The 13,864-nt window shown below is 36.7% G+C and overlaps 1 protein-coding gene across 2 annotated transcripts in view; it reads right to left on the bottom strand.

The window, feature by feature from the left end:
• The window catches only part of CNTNAP4 (contactin associated protein family member 4), a 281,020-nt gene that overhangs the window by 234,620 nt on the left and 32,536 nt on the right, over positions 1-13,864 (bottom strand). For both annotated transcript variants that reach the window (XM_055366612.2, XM_004058016.5), the window contains exon 2: positions 6,773-6,883. In XM_055366612.2, coding sequence (XP_055222587.2) covers positions 6,773-6,883 — 111 coding nt within the window. The remainder of the gene's footprint in view (positions 1-6,772; positions 6,884-13,864) is intronic.

The following is a 13,864-nucleotide window of genomic DNA, read 5'->3' as shown; positions in this document are numbered from 1 at the left end:
ATTTTTATTTCACCTTCTCAAGACTGGTATACAAAATATAATTTATCAGTGCAAGTGATACATCACTGATTATAAAATTAATCTGGAACTTTATTTTCCAACCTTTATCAAAATGTTAATGTTTTAGTAAGTTTTTTTTAAACTTCACAAACTAAATCCAGACTGCTAAGGAAAAAAAAAAAAAGGTAAAAATATTTTAAATAAAACCATCATATCACCCTAATTCACAGATTTTGACTAAGGATATATCAGACTGTTTTAGCTTTACTTCAATCTAATAACAAACATAAAAAAACTAATTCTTTGACTCTGTTTTGCTTTGTAATTAATCAGGAATATTGCCAGATACAGTGGCTCAGGCGTGTAACCTCAGCACTTAGGGAGGCCGAGGCAGGCAGATCACGTGAGGTCAGGAGTTCGAAACCAGCCTTGCCAACATGGTGAAACCCCATCTCTACTAATAATACAACAACAACAACAAAAATTAGCTGGGTGTGGTGGTGCGTGCCTGTACACCCAGATACTCAGGAGACCAAGGCACGAGACTCGCTTGAACCCACAAGGCAGAGGTTGCGGTGAGCTGGGATTGTGCCACTGCACTGTAGCCTAGGTGACAAAGTGAGACTGTCTCAAAAAAAAAACAAAAAATAAAAAATAAAATAAAAAGGAATAAATTGACTCTTTCCAGCATAGTTCTGTGGAGGTCAGAATTCTCTGAGATTACCTTTATATAAATGAGTATATATATTTAGTTTGCTAAAATGGGGTTAACTGGCAGGACACACTTTGAAACTGGTTAAAATGTGTACAGCACTGTGTTTTTGTAATTTATGTGGCCCCATCACAGTGCCACAATCATTTTCAGAAGGACAATACCATCTCACTGTTATCCCTGCTCTTCCCATAGGAAATTAAAGTTTGGTGGTGAAATATCTTGCCAATCCTTAAGGGAGTAAAATGTAGTAGTGATTAAGACCCAAGAATAGTGAATTAATTCCAGATATGTCTAACACCAAAGAAGTCGCTCTTCAACTAAAATTTTATGATCTGCAGGAAAGAATATGAAAGAGAAGAAGGAGAGTGGAAGAGCTGAAGTTCAAGCGTGTCTGGGAGGCTCAAGTTCTGTGACTGTTAGGGATGACTATTCAGAGTTTCAGTCGTATTAGCACCCCCATCTCAATGTTAAGAGCTGTACACCTATGAATTTAAGACAAGGCCCAAACCCAGAAAAAATTAGGGCACAAGACAGAAATATCAGGCAGTGCTAATAAATCACATGCCACAGCCTGGATCAGCAGGAAGTTAGGGGACTCTTGCAATTCACGTAATTCTTCAGTTGCCAAAGGCATACTCTCAGCACATCGGATTCTGGATATCATGAGTTGGTCTAGAAGCAAATAAATTGCTGGCATGTTCTGTTCTCCAACAAACTCCAGAAGTACAGGGCATCTCCAGTGCAACAAACTCAGAGAGTGAAGTTCACCTGCCCCAGCCTGGTCATGGGACCTCTCAGGCAAATTTCAGACTCATACCAATTGTGCCAGCCAGGTTGCCCTTTCTCTAGGCTTGAGATTTTTCAATCCTGTACAAAAGTTATATCTTACTCTTTTTTCAGACAGAAAGTATTGGTTATTAAATATATTAATACTATCATTTTAAAAATTTAATTATTATAATTTTTTTTTTTTTTTTTAGACTGAGTCGCGCTCTGTCACCAGGCTGGAGTGCAGTGGTGCGATCTCAGCTCACTACAACCTCCACCTCCCGGGTTCATGCCATTCTCCTGCCCCAGCCTCCTGAGTAGCTGGGGTTACAGGGACCCGCCACCACGCCCGGCTAATTTTTTGTATTTTTAGTAGAGATGGGGTTTCACCATGTTAGCCAGGATGGTCTCGATCTCCTGACCTCGTGATCCACCGGCTTTGGCCTCCCAAAGTGCTGGGATTACAGGCGTGAGCCACCACACCCGGCCTATATAGGTTTCTTTAAAATATAATACGTTTAACACCAGGAAATATCCAACTCATAAAAAAGCACCTACTTTTTTTTATCTTTAGGGATCTATCCTCTTAAGCACTGACATGCAACATGCATATCTTGGAAGATTTATTGAAGCATAATAGTTGTTTGCAAAGAAGCATAACAATTTAGGGCAGTCAAAATTGCCAAACAACGCTATATAGATTGCTATAATTATTCTTATAGAGATCCATCCAAGAATGGGAGTTATCTCTGTCAATTAACCAAGTAAGCTAATTCCTCTACAGATAAGGGCTTGATTTTAATATCAAATTCTATAGGTATTGGGAAAACATTGCTTAACAAGCATTTAGAATAGAAGGGTGTAGTTGTGGTTTAAAAAATAGCAAATGGAAAAATATAGACAAATATCCAATTTTTAACATCAGGAAATATTATGATAGATAAATATCCAATTTTTTAACATCAGAAAACATTGTTATCTTACAGAAGATGTGAGTGGAAACTCACAGTATTTGTCAGCTATGGAAACCATCTTTTATATACTTAAAGAGGTGTACATATGTATGTTTCTACTCACACATATAAATATATTATTTTTGCTTTGGACAATCATTTTATTTACTATTGTATTATTTTTCCTGTACACAAATGTATCAATTTGCAATCACTCATTTCCCAGGTTGTCCAAGTACATTAAAATAAAGACTTACGTTCAGATTATAACACTATAAAAGATGTGGTTTCTCCATATTCTGGATTCTAAATGTACTAAGGACACATTTAGACAACCAAATGGGACACTAGAACCTGTTTGAACTCTACATTGACAACACTAAGAGTCAATGTACACTTAACTTTAAATTGCCCATTAAAATTTAAGCTATACTGAAACTCCAACAATGAAAATACTATGCAGCCATCTTTTCTAGATAACCTTATCTCTATTCCTGGATTCCTGTTGGATGGTTGATTGGATTCAAGAGTCACATACCTAATCTCTTTAGCAAAATCTGTCTAACCCATCCTTGATATTCTCTTCAGAGCATGCAAAATTTCCCATCTTCTGCAATATGAATAGGCCAAGAATGTTCCAAACCATCAAGTCTGATTGCCTTTTTTGCTTATCAGTTTCTTTCTCAATGTATTTCTTCCCTCACACATTTTACTATAAGCTTCAAGGAGAAACAAAGGTATACCTTTTCTATTTTGCTTGGAAAGCTCCTCAGGTAATTATCTAAGTTCATTGTTTACAAGTTCTAATCTCTACCCAGCATTAGAACACAATTCGACCAAATTTTCTACCACTTTTTAACAAGGATTGCTTTCCCTCCTATGTCCAATAACATGACCCTCTTTTCTTTCTGAACCCTTGCCAGATACACTTTAAACCTTTGTATTTACACCAACAGTCTTTTCAAGGCAATCTGACTTTTTTCTATCAAGTGCCTCAAAATTCTTCCAACCTTTGCTCATTACTCAATTCCAAAGCCACTTCCATATTTTAAGGTTTTTATTCCAGTGGCACTAAACTTCTAGTACCAAAATCTGTATTTGTTTTCAAGGGCTGCAGTAGCAAAGTACTACAAACAGGGCATCTTAAAAGAATGCAAGTTTATTCTCTCACAGTTCTGGAAACTAGAAGTCTGAAATCAAAATGTCCACAGGCAGGGCCATACTCCCTCTGTGGGCTTAGAGAAGAACCCCTCTTTGCCTCTTTCTAACTTCTGATGGTTGCTGGCAATCCTTCGCATTTCTTGGTTTGCAGCTGTATCACTCCAATCTCTGCTTCCATCTTCATCTGGTCTACTCTTTCTTTCCTGTCTCTGTATGTCTCCAAATCTCACACTCCTTATAAGGACACCAGTCATTGGATTGAGCCCCCCACCCCTTAATCCAGTATGGCCTCATCTTAACTTGATGAATACTGATAAGACCCTATGTCCAAATAAGGTCACCTTCATCGGTATTTGGGTTAGGATTTCAATCTTTTAGGGGGACACAGTTCAATCCAAAACAGCACATATGTGGCAAAATTAAATAAGCATACTTCAAATGGAAAGTATGTTTAATGGTAATCCTCCCCTCTCCTCCCCTCCCTCCCTCTCTTTTGAGACAGTCTCACTCTGTCACCCTGGAGTGCAATAGCACAATCTTGGCTCACGTTACCTGCACCCCCTGGGTTCAAGCGATTCTCATGCCTCAGCCTCTTGGATAGCTAGGACTGCGGGTGTACACCACCATGCCTGGCTAACTTTTTTGTATCTGTAATAGAGACAGAGTTTCACCATGTTGCCCAGGCTGATCTGAAACTCCTGAGCTCAAGTAATCCTCCTGCCTCAGACTTTCAAAGTGCTAGGATTACAGGTGTGAGCCACTTTTAGTAGCAATGGTAGCCTTTTTTTGATCCCCTTCCCTCATTACTAGGGCCCAGCTCATTTTCACAGTATTACCCTTGACACTTCTTATCCCACAGATGGAAAATAAGTGGGTAACTTTCTCATTTTTTTTACTCTATTCTTTGGCTCTAAGTTTTCATAATTCTGTAGGAAAGAGGTCATTCTGTGTATCTAAGATACTAGGACCTTGATTTGCTGGTTTAGTTTATTTACATATGACTGCAGACTTGGATGAACACTTTTTCCCAGCCTGACTGAAATATTACGAGAAATGTTTCAATACTAGAAATAAAATACAGCCTTTAATAAATCACCGAAAATCTGATGTTCCTTTGTGAAAACTTCATGTAATTAACAGAAGAAAAAAAAAAAACCTAAATCAAAAAGAAAAATGTAACCAAGTAGGTTTACAACCAGCAAAAGATAATTAAAATGATCCTGTTTTGTGTCTCGGTTTCATTAACATGTAAATGAGATTCATGAAGTTTGATATTGTGTTTTACCAAGAGCCATAGAAATGAATTAAGAATGAAAATGAGTCCCACTGATGGAGACTCCTGATGAGTATATAAATTAATGAAAAATATGATTTGATCTAATTAATAACATATTTTTCTGATGTATTGAACCTCAACAAAGGAAATCAAGATAAATAGGTAAATTAAAATGTTGTGTTCCTTTCACTGGCCCACATTCTGTGAAAGCTTTTATGACTCAAATGAAGTGGTGGTAAATGTCAAACTCTGTTTTTCTTTATAAAGAAACACAGAATGGAGACCTTATTCTAGGATTAGCATTGCAATAACAGCATTCCTACTGCTGGGTCCATACGTACAGGGTCTGGAATGGCCATCAGAGAGGCTAGGAAAGTCCCCTGATGGGTCAGGGACTCAGAATTGCAAAGAAGAAGAGACAGTCCTGTGTGACCAGTAACTCTCACTGCAAGTCACTCAAAAAGAAAAGGCTAGCATTATCTACACAAATATATTCAAGCACCCCCCAATTTCCCATTTGACAGAAGGATCTCAGTTCTCACTCCCCATTGATACCTTCACATTCAGAAGCACACAAAAGTAGGTATCTCCAATAATATGAAATGAAATTTTAAAATAAACTTAAGCTTAAAATCGTGTTAAAGTGTTATATCTATATTGTAATTAGAACTATGTGTGATATATATTATGTATACCAGATGGCAAAATACACACAAACACACACACACACACACACACACACACACACCTATTTGTCATGTCCAATGTTCAGTGTGCTCAAGCATTAAGCACATATTAAGGATAACATCAAAGAGTAAAATTAGAAGCGACTGACTGATGTTGCCACGAGAGGAGAATAATAAATGGGAGAACCAACAACATCATGCATTAAAACTTTTTATGATTGTTAAAACGTTTTATGTATTAGTATTGCCAAGCGTGTTTTCCTCCAATGCATGTGCAGATGAACTTTACCTTAGTATGTTATGAAAAGAGATCACAGTGATACTCTGTCTCTAAGTACACAGTGTTTTTGAAATTCTGTCTTATTTCTACAGCAAGGTGCCATTTAATTATCTTCAGTTTCCTTTTAACATATTCAAGTGATCAAACACAAACTAAGATGAACTGAGTTTTTTGGGGTTTTTTTGGCTTTTTTTTTTTTTTTTAAGACAGGGTCTCACTTTGTCACCCAGGCTCTAGTTCAGTGGCACAATGATAGCTCACTGTCTCCAACTTCTGAGTTCAGTGATACTCCTGCTTCAGCCATAGCTGGGACTACAGGCATGCATCACAGGTGAATTTATTTTTTATTATTTTGTAGAGACAAGGTCTTGCTGTGTTGCCTAGGCTGGTCTCCAACTCCTCACTTCAAGTGATCTTCCCACCTCAGCCTCCTAAAGTGTTGCCATTATAGGCATGAACCACCACACCTGGCTGAGTACTCCTAAAGGACCATAAAAATCTTATTATGTTCTTATTCTTCAGCCGATAAGAAAATCATGTCAACCACATTGAGAATCCAAAACACTGAGGGATTGTTATTTTTAAATAATTAGCGTTTCTGAAAATTACTTTTTTAACTTGAAACTGAAGGCCAATTAAGGTTTCATCACTAATGTGTCCATAAGGATTGTATATTATTGTAAAAAATATTTAGTAAGATATATAAAAAGCTTGTCAGATGGAAGGAACTCAATTCTTTGTAATATATGATGTATCCCTTTCACATTCCAGAACAGAAGCTAGATGTCATATACATCTCATGAGTTTTAACCACTTGCTTATTTAGAAATTTACTTTCTTTTACCATGTATCATTCATAATGACTGTATGCAAAGATAATGAAAAACTAGTGAGATTTTCTATGGGCCAGTCAGAGGAGAAAAGCAGACTTACCATCTCTTCTATTCAGCCTTGCAAATCCAGGACCATGACTGCTGGAGAGCTCGGAAGAACTGCTGAAGGATGCCTGAGGCAAGGCAGACACAAGAGGATCATCACAGTCATCTGCCAGGAGGAACAATGCCACGTTAGGGTTAGTTAGTGCTGAGGCTTTCATGGAATCAATAGACAAAACAACAAACAAGTAAAACAACAACATCAAAAACTAGGATCTAAGATCTCTAAAAATATGCCTACTACTTACAGGGGCTATTCTACTAGAAGTCTAGTAAGTTCAATGAGAAAAGAAAAAACTTAAAGACAGGAGAATATGAAAATACTTTAAAAATCATAAAATTATATAATAAAACAATATCTTAAGGTAGAAAAGATTATACCTCATTATAAAAGATTCACAAATTTAACTGTATGAAAATTAAATACTTAAGGTTTCCAAAAGACACTGTAAAGAAATTAAAAAGAAAAATCACAAGATGGAGAAAGTACTTGCAAAACCTATAACCCAGTATACAATTAGTATTCCAAATAAAGGAAAATAAAACACAAAATAAAGTAAAACAAAAACCACCTTTAAATCATGACACACATTAACAAAAATAACACAAGGCACGATCAGACTTCACAGCACAGCCTGGCGTGGTGGCTCACACCTGTGGTCCCAGCACTTTGGGAGGCTGAGGCAGTTGGATTACTGGACGTCAGGAGTTCAAGACAAGCCTAGCCAACATGGTGAAACCCCATCTCTACCAGAAATAAAAAAATTAGCAGGGTGTGGTGGCACATGCCTGTAGTCTCAGCTGCTAGGGAGGCTGAGGCAGGAGAATCGCTTCAACCTGAGAGGCAGAGGTTGCAGTGAGCCGAGATCGCACCACTGCACTCCAGCCTGGGTGACGGAGTAAGACGCTGTCTCAAAAAACAGACTTCACAGCACAGACCCTATATAAATTGATCCTCAAATATATCAGCAAAAAGAGATGTAAACTGGGACTACAAAAGGATACTAGTTTATGGACATTAGACTAGCAAAATGTAGGCCAAGAGAAGCTCTGACACATTGCTCGTGGGAGTATAAACTTGAGCAACTACTTTTATAAAAACAACTTGTCATTAGATGTATATTTGAACTTTCCCATACCCTATGTTCCACCAGTCCCTTTGATATACGTAGGTCCTCCTATGATGAACCCCCAGCCTCAAGGAGTTTTGTCTTTTTACCCAAAGGTGATATATAAATACTAGTAATTTTGTGTCCTATGGAAATAAAAAAGTACTCAGAGGAGCTTGCATTTGTGCACCAGGAGACATGTATGATTTCTAGCAACGTTGCTCATAATAGCAAACAAACAAAAAAATTAACGACCAGATATCCAATGGCCAAAGAACAAATAAAACAGTGCTTTTCACAATAGAATAATACACGCCAGTAAAAGAAACAACAACAACACAAAATAGTTGAATCTTAGAAGCGACATTTTTGAGGAAAACAAAATCAAGTTATAAAATAATATGTAATATGTTGATCGTTTTGAGAATCTTAAAAAGCAAAGCTAAGTAACACTGTATGTTGTTTAGGGACATATATGAGTTTAAAAAACTACTTTTACAAAAAGAAATGAAAGTTATAAAATTCAGGATCTTGGTTACCTTGAGAAAAAAGCAGAATCAACACAAATGTATACAGTTTTAATGTGATGGAATGCTGTAATTTGGGGATAAGGGGTGTCAGAGGTGTTAGAACCAGAGTGACACCATCTTGAGTGAGGGCTAGGAAAATGAGGCTGAGACTTGCTGGGCTGCATTCCCAGAAAGTTAGGTATTCCTAGCCTCTAGATTCTTATGGTTAAGGGAACAGATTGATAACGTTTACTTAACAGACCCAGACTTAGGCGTGTCCTGATATCCCAATAATTTGAGAACAAAAGCATCCCTAATTTTGCTTTAAAGATATTAATTGATTCTTGCCAAATGTAGTAATTAAGAAAATTAATCCTTTATCACAAACCCTTGTAGCAGAGCTCATCTCCCCATGATCTTTTCTAATCCTATATATATGTGTGTATACACATATACACACAAGTATTTTGTACCAAGGGTGACCGCATTATTCGTCTTACTTTCATGAATGCCCTACTCTGTCTATCGAGTCACTGAACTTTCACCACTTTACTTTCTTAAGAAACTTGCTTTTGCTTTGCACTGCGGACTCGCCCTGAATTCTTTCTTGGGCAAGATCCAAGAACCCTTTCTTGGGCTCTGGATTGGGATCCCTTTGTGGTACTAGTGACATAGTCACAGGCTTATAATTATGATGTTTCATATAAAATATATTACACATGCACATACATTTACATATGTATCAATATGTATACATACATATTAATTCATATACATATTTATCGTCTATCTACCCTTTTATGTGTATCACATATATTGCTTCTAATATTAAAAGATAAAGCACAAAGAGCGAGGGAAAGTATAGAATAATCTCATGTGTATCATGAAATCCATACATGTTTAATTTATTCAGCCAATTCTTCATTCGATGTCATCTTTAAAGCATTTGCCTTTTATTTTATACTCTTAAGTTGTTCCCATTTTTGCATTAATCAGAAAAATATTTCTCTAGTTTTTAACATATACATTCCATAATTTAAAATTATACAGGGTTATTGTCCCAGATGTTTTCATTAATGGTAAGCAATTATTTAAATAAATCTAAGAATTATCTAGATTCACCTGAAATTTTATTAAGTTTATTATACATGAACCTAATTTGTTCTTGAATGCCTTTCCCAAGAGCTTACCTGAGGTAGCATTTTACTTTTCAAGATTGTCTCATTTTCATTCAAAGTCTACTTTTTCTTATTCTTACCTTAAATCCTTTCACCATTACGACAGACAGCTCCGGCATGTCTATTGACTAGCTTAAGTACTAACGCCAGCCAATCCAGTTGTAATTCAAGAATAAGGAATATAGACATAAAAAGATATACAACCCATGGAGTGGTGAAGGAAATTCTGATTATTGCCAAATACAGGCAACAACAAAAATGTTTTAGTATGCTCTGGAAACTGTGGCATGTATGTTTACACACACAAGACAGTGCATTAAGTATATGGAAGGAGGGCGCATATGTGGGTGTGTGTTTACTAGAACTAGGAATTTTTAAAATCATTTTCAGCATGCAGGTGTAAGTGTGGTGAAAAAGGTGTTTAATTGCAATTCAAAATCAATTATGTAGATTCAGATCGATGTTTTGGATGTAATGCCTCTTTGGCACAACCACTCTAGGGAACATACATTTATTGTTCATTTGTTTTTGCCAACTATAAATTAAGAATCAATATTGTTCTACCTCTAGCTTTAAAAGAGTGGAATTAAAACAAAAGAAGGGGTACTTTTTACATTCGTGAGGAGAAAGACATGTAATATGGAAAACAGAAGGGCACACAGGAGGCTTGTGATATTTGGTCAAGTTTTGGTTGTTGGCCTTGGTGGTTACATGGCATTATTATTCTTTACCATGGGCATATACCTGCCCCTACAACCTGTTGTATGTTTATTTTACAATGATATATTGTAGTTATTCTTACAGAACTAATAATAACTAAGACACATTTAGAGAGCACTCTGTGCTAGGAAGTTATAACCCTGCCACACATAGTAACAAATCTTTACCCCTCCTTGTTGATATATTAATGTTACTCTCTTACAGATGAGATCATTGAACACAGTTCGATTAATTTGCTCTTCTCATTGTGATAGAACCGTATCTATAACGCGAGTTGCGGTCCAGAATCCACTATGTAAGAATACCATGACTATAATTATTATTTCTTTAGGTTTGAAGTGTAGGAGTTCCATCAGACACCATAATAGCATGAATAAATTCTCTCAAGGAGTGTGTACTCCAGTTCCAGGTTTGCCATGCTATTTTTTTATTTCCCATTTGATCTTCAATAGTCTTGACAACAGAGGAAGAGAACCTCAAACAGTAATAATCAGTCTGGAGTAAACATGATATTTTTCTCTACATATAAATTAAATTTGGAATTCTGGATTAAGCATGAGTCTCCTGAGTTTAATTCCAGAAAACCAGTTTTCTCTGACTGCACCAATAAAACACAGGATCTAGACTTGCAAAGCTAAGGACCACACTCCAATTCAGAGGTTCTCAACCAGAGGTAATTTCACCCTACTGCTCCCCACTTCCAAGAAATATCAGCAATATCTGAAGACACTTTTGTCATCACAACTAAGAGAGGATACTTCTGGCATCTACTGGGTTGAATCCAGGGGTGCTGTTAAACATTTGACAAAACATAGGGTAGCCTTCCACCACAAAGAATGGTCTGGTCTCAAATGTCAATACTGCCAAGGTTGAGAAACAATATTCTAGAATCTGGTAAAGCAACTCAGCAAACTAGTCTTCTCCTGGAGTAATCTCGCAGCTAGAACTTTCAATGATTATTAGCTCTAATTTACAGCTAATTTTCAGATGCAAATAAAGATTACTCAGTGCACGTGAGTATACAGGCATTTAAGTAGGGGGCTTTTCAGATTGGAAATAACATTTTAGCTATTTCAGCCTAAAACATAATTGCATTTTTAAAAAATTAAGTACTATATCAGATTGGCATATCATCCTGGTCCCTTTACTGCTGAGCCAGACAAGATTCTTGGTAAAAAAGGGCACAGGAGACCATGGACGTCTCCATTCACTAGTGAAATTTAGTAATCAAGTAACCAAACATTTCATGGAAGTTTGTACAATTAAAAATGCAGCTGGGTATGTTGAGTTCATCATTGTTTCTTTCAATTAGAGAAGAAATGAACATCACTCTCATTACTTCATGCTTATCCAACATTGTATTACATTTTATTTGACTTTTCTCAGTCATATTAGAATTTCCACATTAACCTTGATATCAGTTGGAAGTAGTAAAACTATAGCTTTAGTCTTTTCGTTAAAAAATGTATATATACTAGTTACATCTACAATATGTTTTAATGAATTCTGTTAGAATATCCACATTAGAAAAAAATATGCTGAGTCATTTTCATATGCATACACCATATACATACAAATCTATGGCTTTCCGTTCAATATCTCAGAAAAGTCACCATTTACTCTTTACATGACAGAAAAACTTACCATTGTCATTAAAAAGTAAATGGTAAATTAGATCTCTGGCAGATTGTATATACAAAAAAACTCAATAGCCTCCTTCACTATAGCTTGCATCTTAATTGATGCAAGGTATACTGAAAATATTTTAATATAGCTCAATTAATGAAAATTTTATTTTACAAATGGCTTTCATGCATAATTCTCATAAGCAAATAAAAGCTGTTCAGTTTTTAATCAAAGTAATTCAATTTTCTTAATCTGTGTGTAATATTACCTGTACTAAGATAATAGGTATATATTATTAGATGCTACGTTCTCAGTGCTTTACATGCATTAACTCATCTGATCCTGATAAACACCCAATATATTCGATATTATTAACTCTAGGGACACTTGAGGAAAAAAGAGCACAAGAATTAAATAATTAAATTAGGAAAATTAAACAATTTACCTAAGGACCCATGACTAATAGGTGGTAGAAAGTGTATTTAAACTCAGGCAATATGGTGCCAGACCTTCTATTCTGAACCAGTACTTTGTTGAAACAAGCACTGGTAACCTAAAATATACTTGTCAAAAAAAAAAAATAGGGCTGATTTTCAGCAGTATTCAGCTTAGTTGCCACTGAGTAGTCATCTTCTCAGTTATTTGGAAGACATGCCAAAATCAGTTGCATGCCTGCTAATGAATCGTATGTCCCAAAAAAATATCCATCAGATGCTAGATGACGAGTTAGTGGGTGCAGCGCACCAGCATGGCACATGTATACATATGTAACTAACCTGCACAATGTGCACATGTACCCTAAAACTTAAAGTATAATAATAAAAGAAAAAATATATATCCATTAGAGAATAGACTAGAATAGATAGAATAGGTAGCAAACATAGTTTAAATCATCAAAAATCCTCATACACCAGAGGCAGGGTGAGACCTTTGACAGGAAGCTTTGGAAAGATTGGAGTCTCGTTCCCATCAGAAAACAGTTTATTTAGACCTATTCCAAATAGTCCATTGACAGATTCAGGATTAAGGAATGGCCTTCCCTTCAAGAAATCTATTTTCCTGAACAAAACATTTTATTCCAATCTATATTACAATTTCCATCCAGTTAAAATTGGAAATCATCAACATATTTAAGAAAGTATGGAATTATGTTTGCATATATCAAAAAATATTATTTGTTAGTCAAGATTTCATTCAGAAATTTTGACAATGACATTGTACTGTAACCATAAACCCAGTCTGGGCTACTGCTACAAATTTCAGGTTCATTTCAGGATCCCAGGTGGCATCTTGTCTCCTCGCCCTAGCATGACACACAACCCAGTACCTGATGCACCTCTGTTTCCTGCCCAACGAGAGACTGAATACACAAATGGGAAATGGCCAGTCTACATGCAAAAAACAGAACCTGTAGCAACTAGCCCAGGAAGCCAACCTGCTATCTACAGGAGCCAGTCCAGGAAGCCAGACTTCTGTCTGAAGCAACCAGGGCAAGAAGCCAAATAATAACTCCTGTAGCAACTGGCCCCTGTATTAGTCCGTTTCCATGCTGCTGATAAAGACATACCCGAGACGGGGAAGAAAAAGAGATTTAATTGGACTCACAGTTCCACATAGCTGGGAAGGCCTCAGAATCATGGCGGCTGCAAGAGAAAATGAGGAAGCAGCAAAAGCGGAAACCCCTGAGCAACCCATCAGATCTCATGACACTTACTCACTATCACGAGAATAGCACGGGAAAGCCCGGACCACCCCCCCACGACCCCGCCGCCCAAACCCCATTTCAATTACCTCCACCTGGGTGCCTCTCACAACACGTGGGAATTCTGGGAGATACAATTCAAGTTGAGATTTGAATGGGGACACAGCCAAATCATATCAGCCCCAAATAGCCAGGACTTAATAACTTACAGCTTCCCTCATTTTTGCCCGTGTTTCCAATTTAGAA

Source organism: Gorilla gorilla, chromosome 18, assembly GCF_029281585.2.
Source record: "Gorilla gorilla gorilla isolate KB3781 chromosome 18, NHGRI_mGorGor1-v2.1_pri, whole genome shotgun sequence".
Lineage (NCBI taxonomy): Eukaryota > Metazoa > Chordata > Mammalia > Primates > Hominidae > Gorilla > Gorilla gorilla.
The sequence above is the reverse complement of the archived record's forward strand: the minus strand, read 5'-3'. Positions and strand labels throughout refer to the sequence as shown.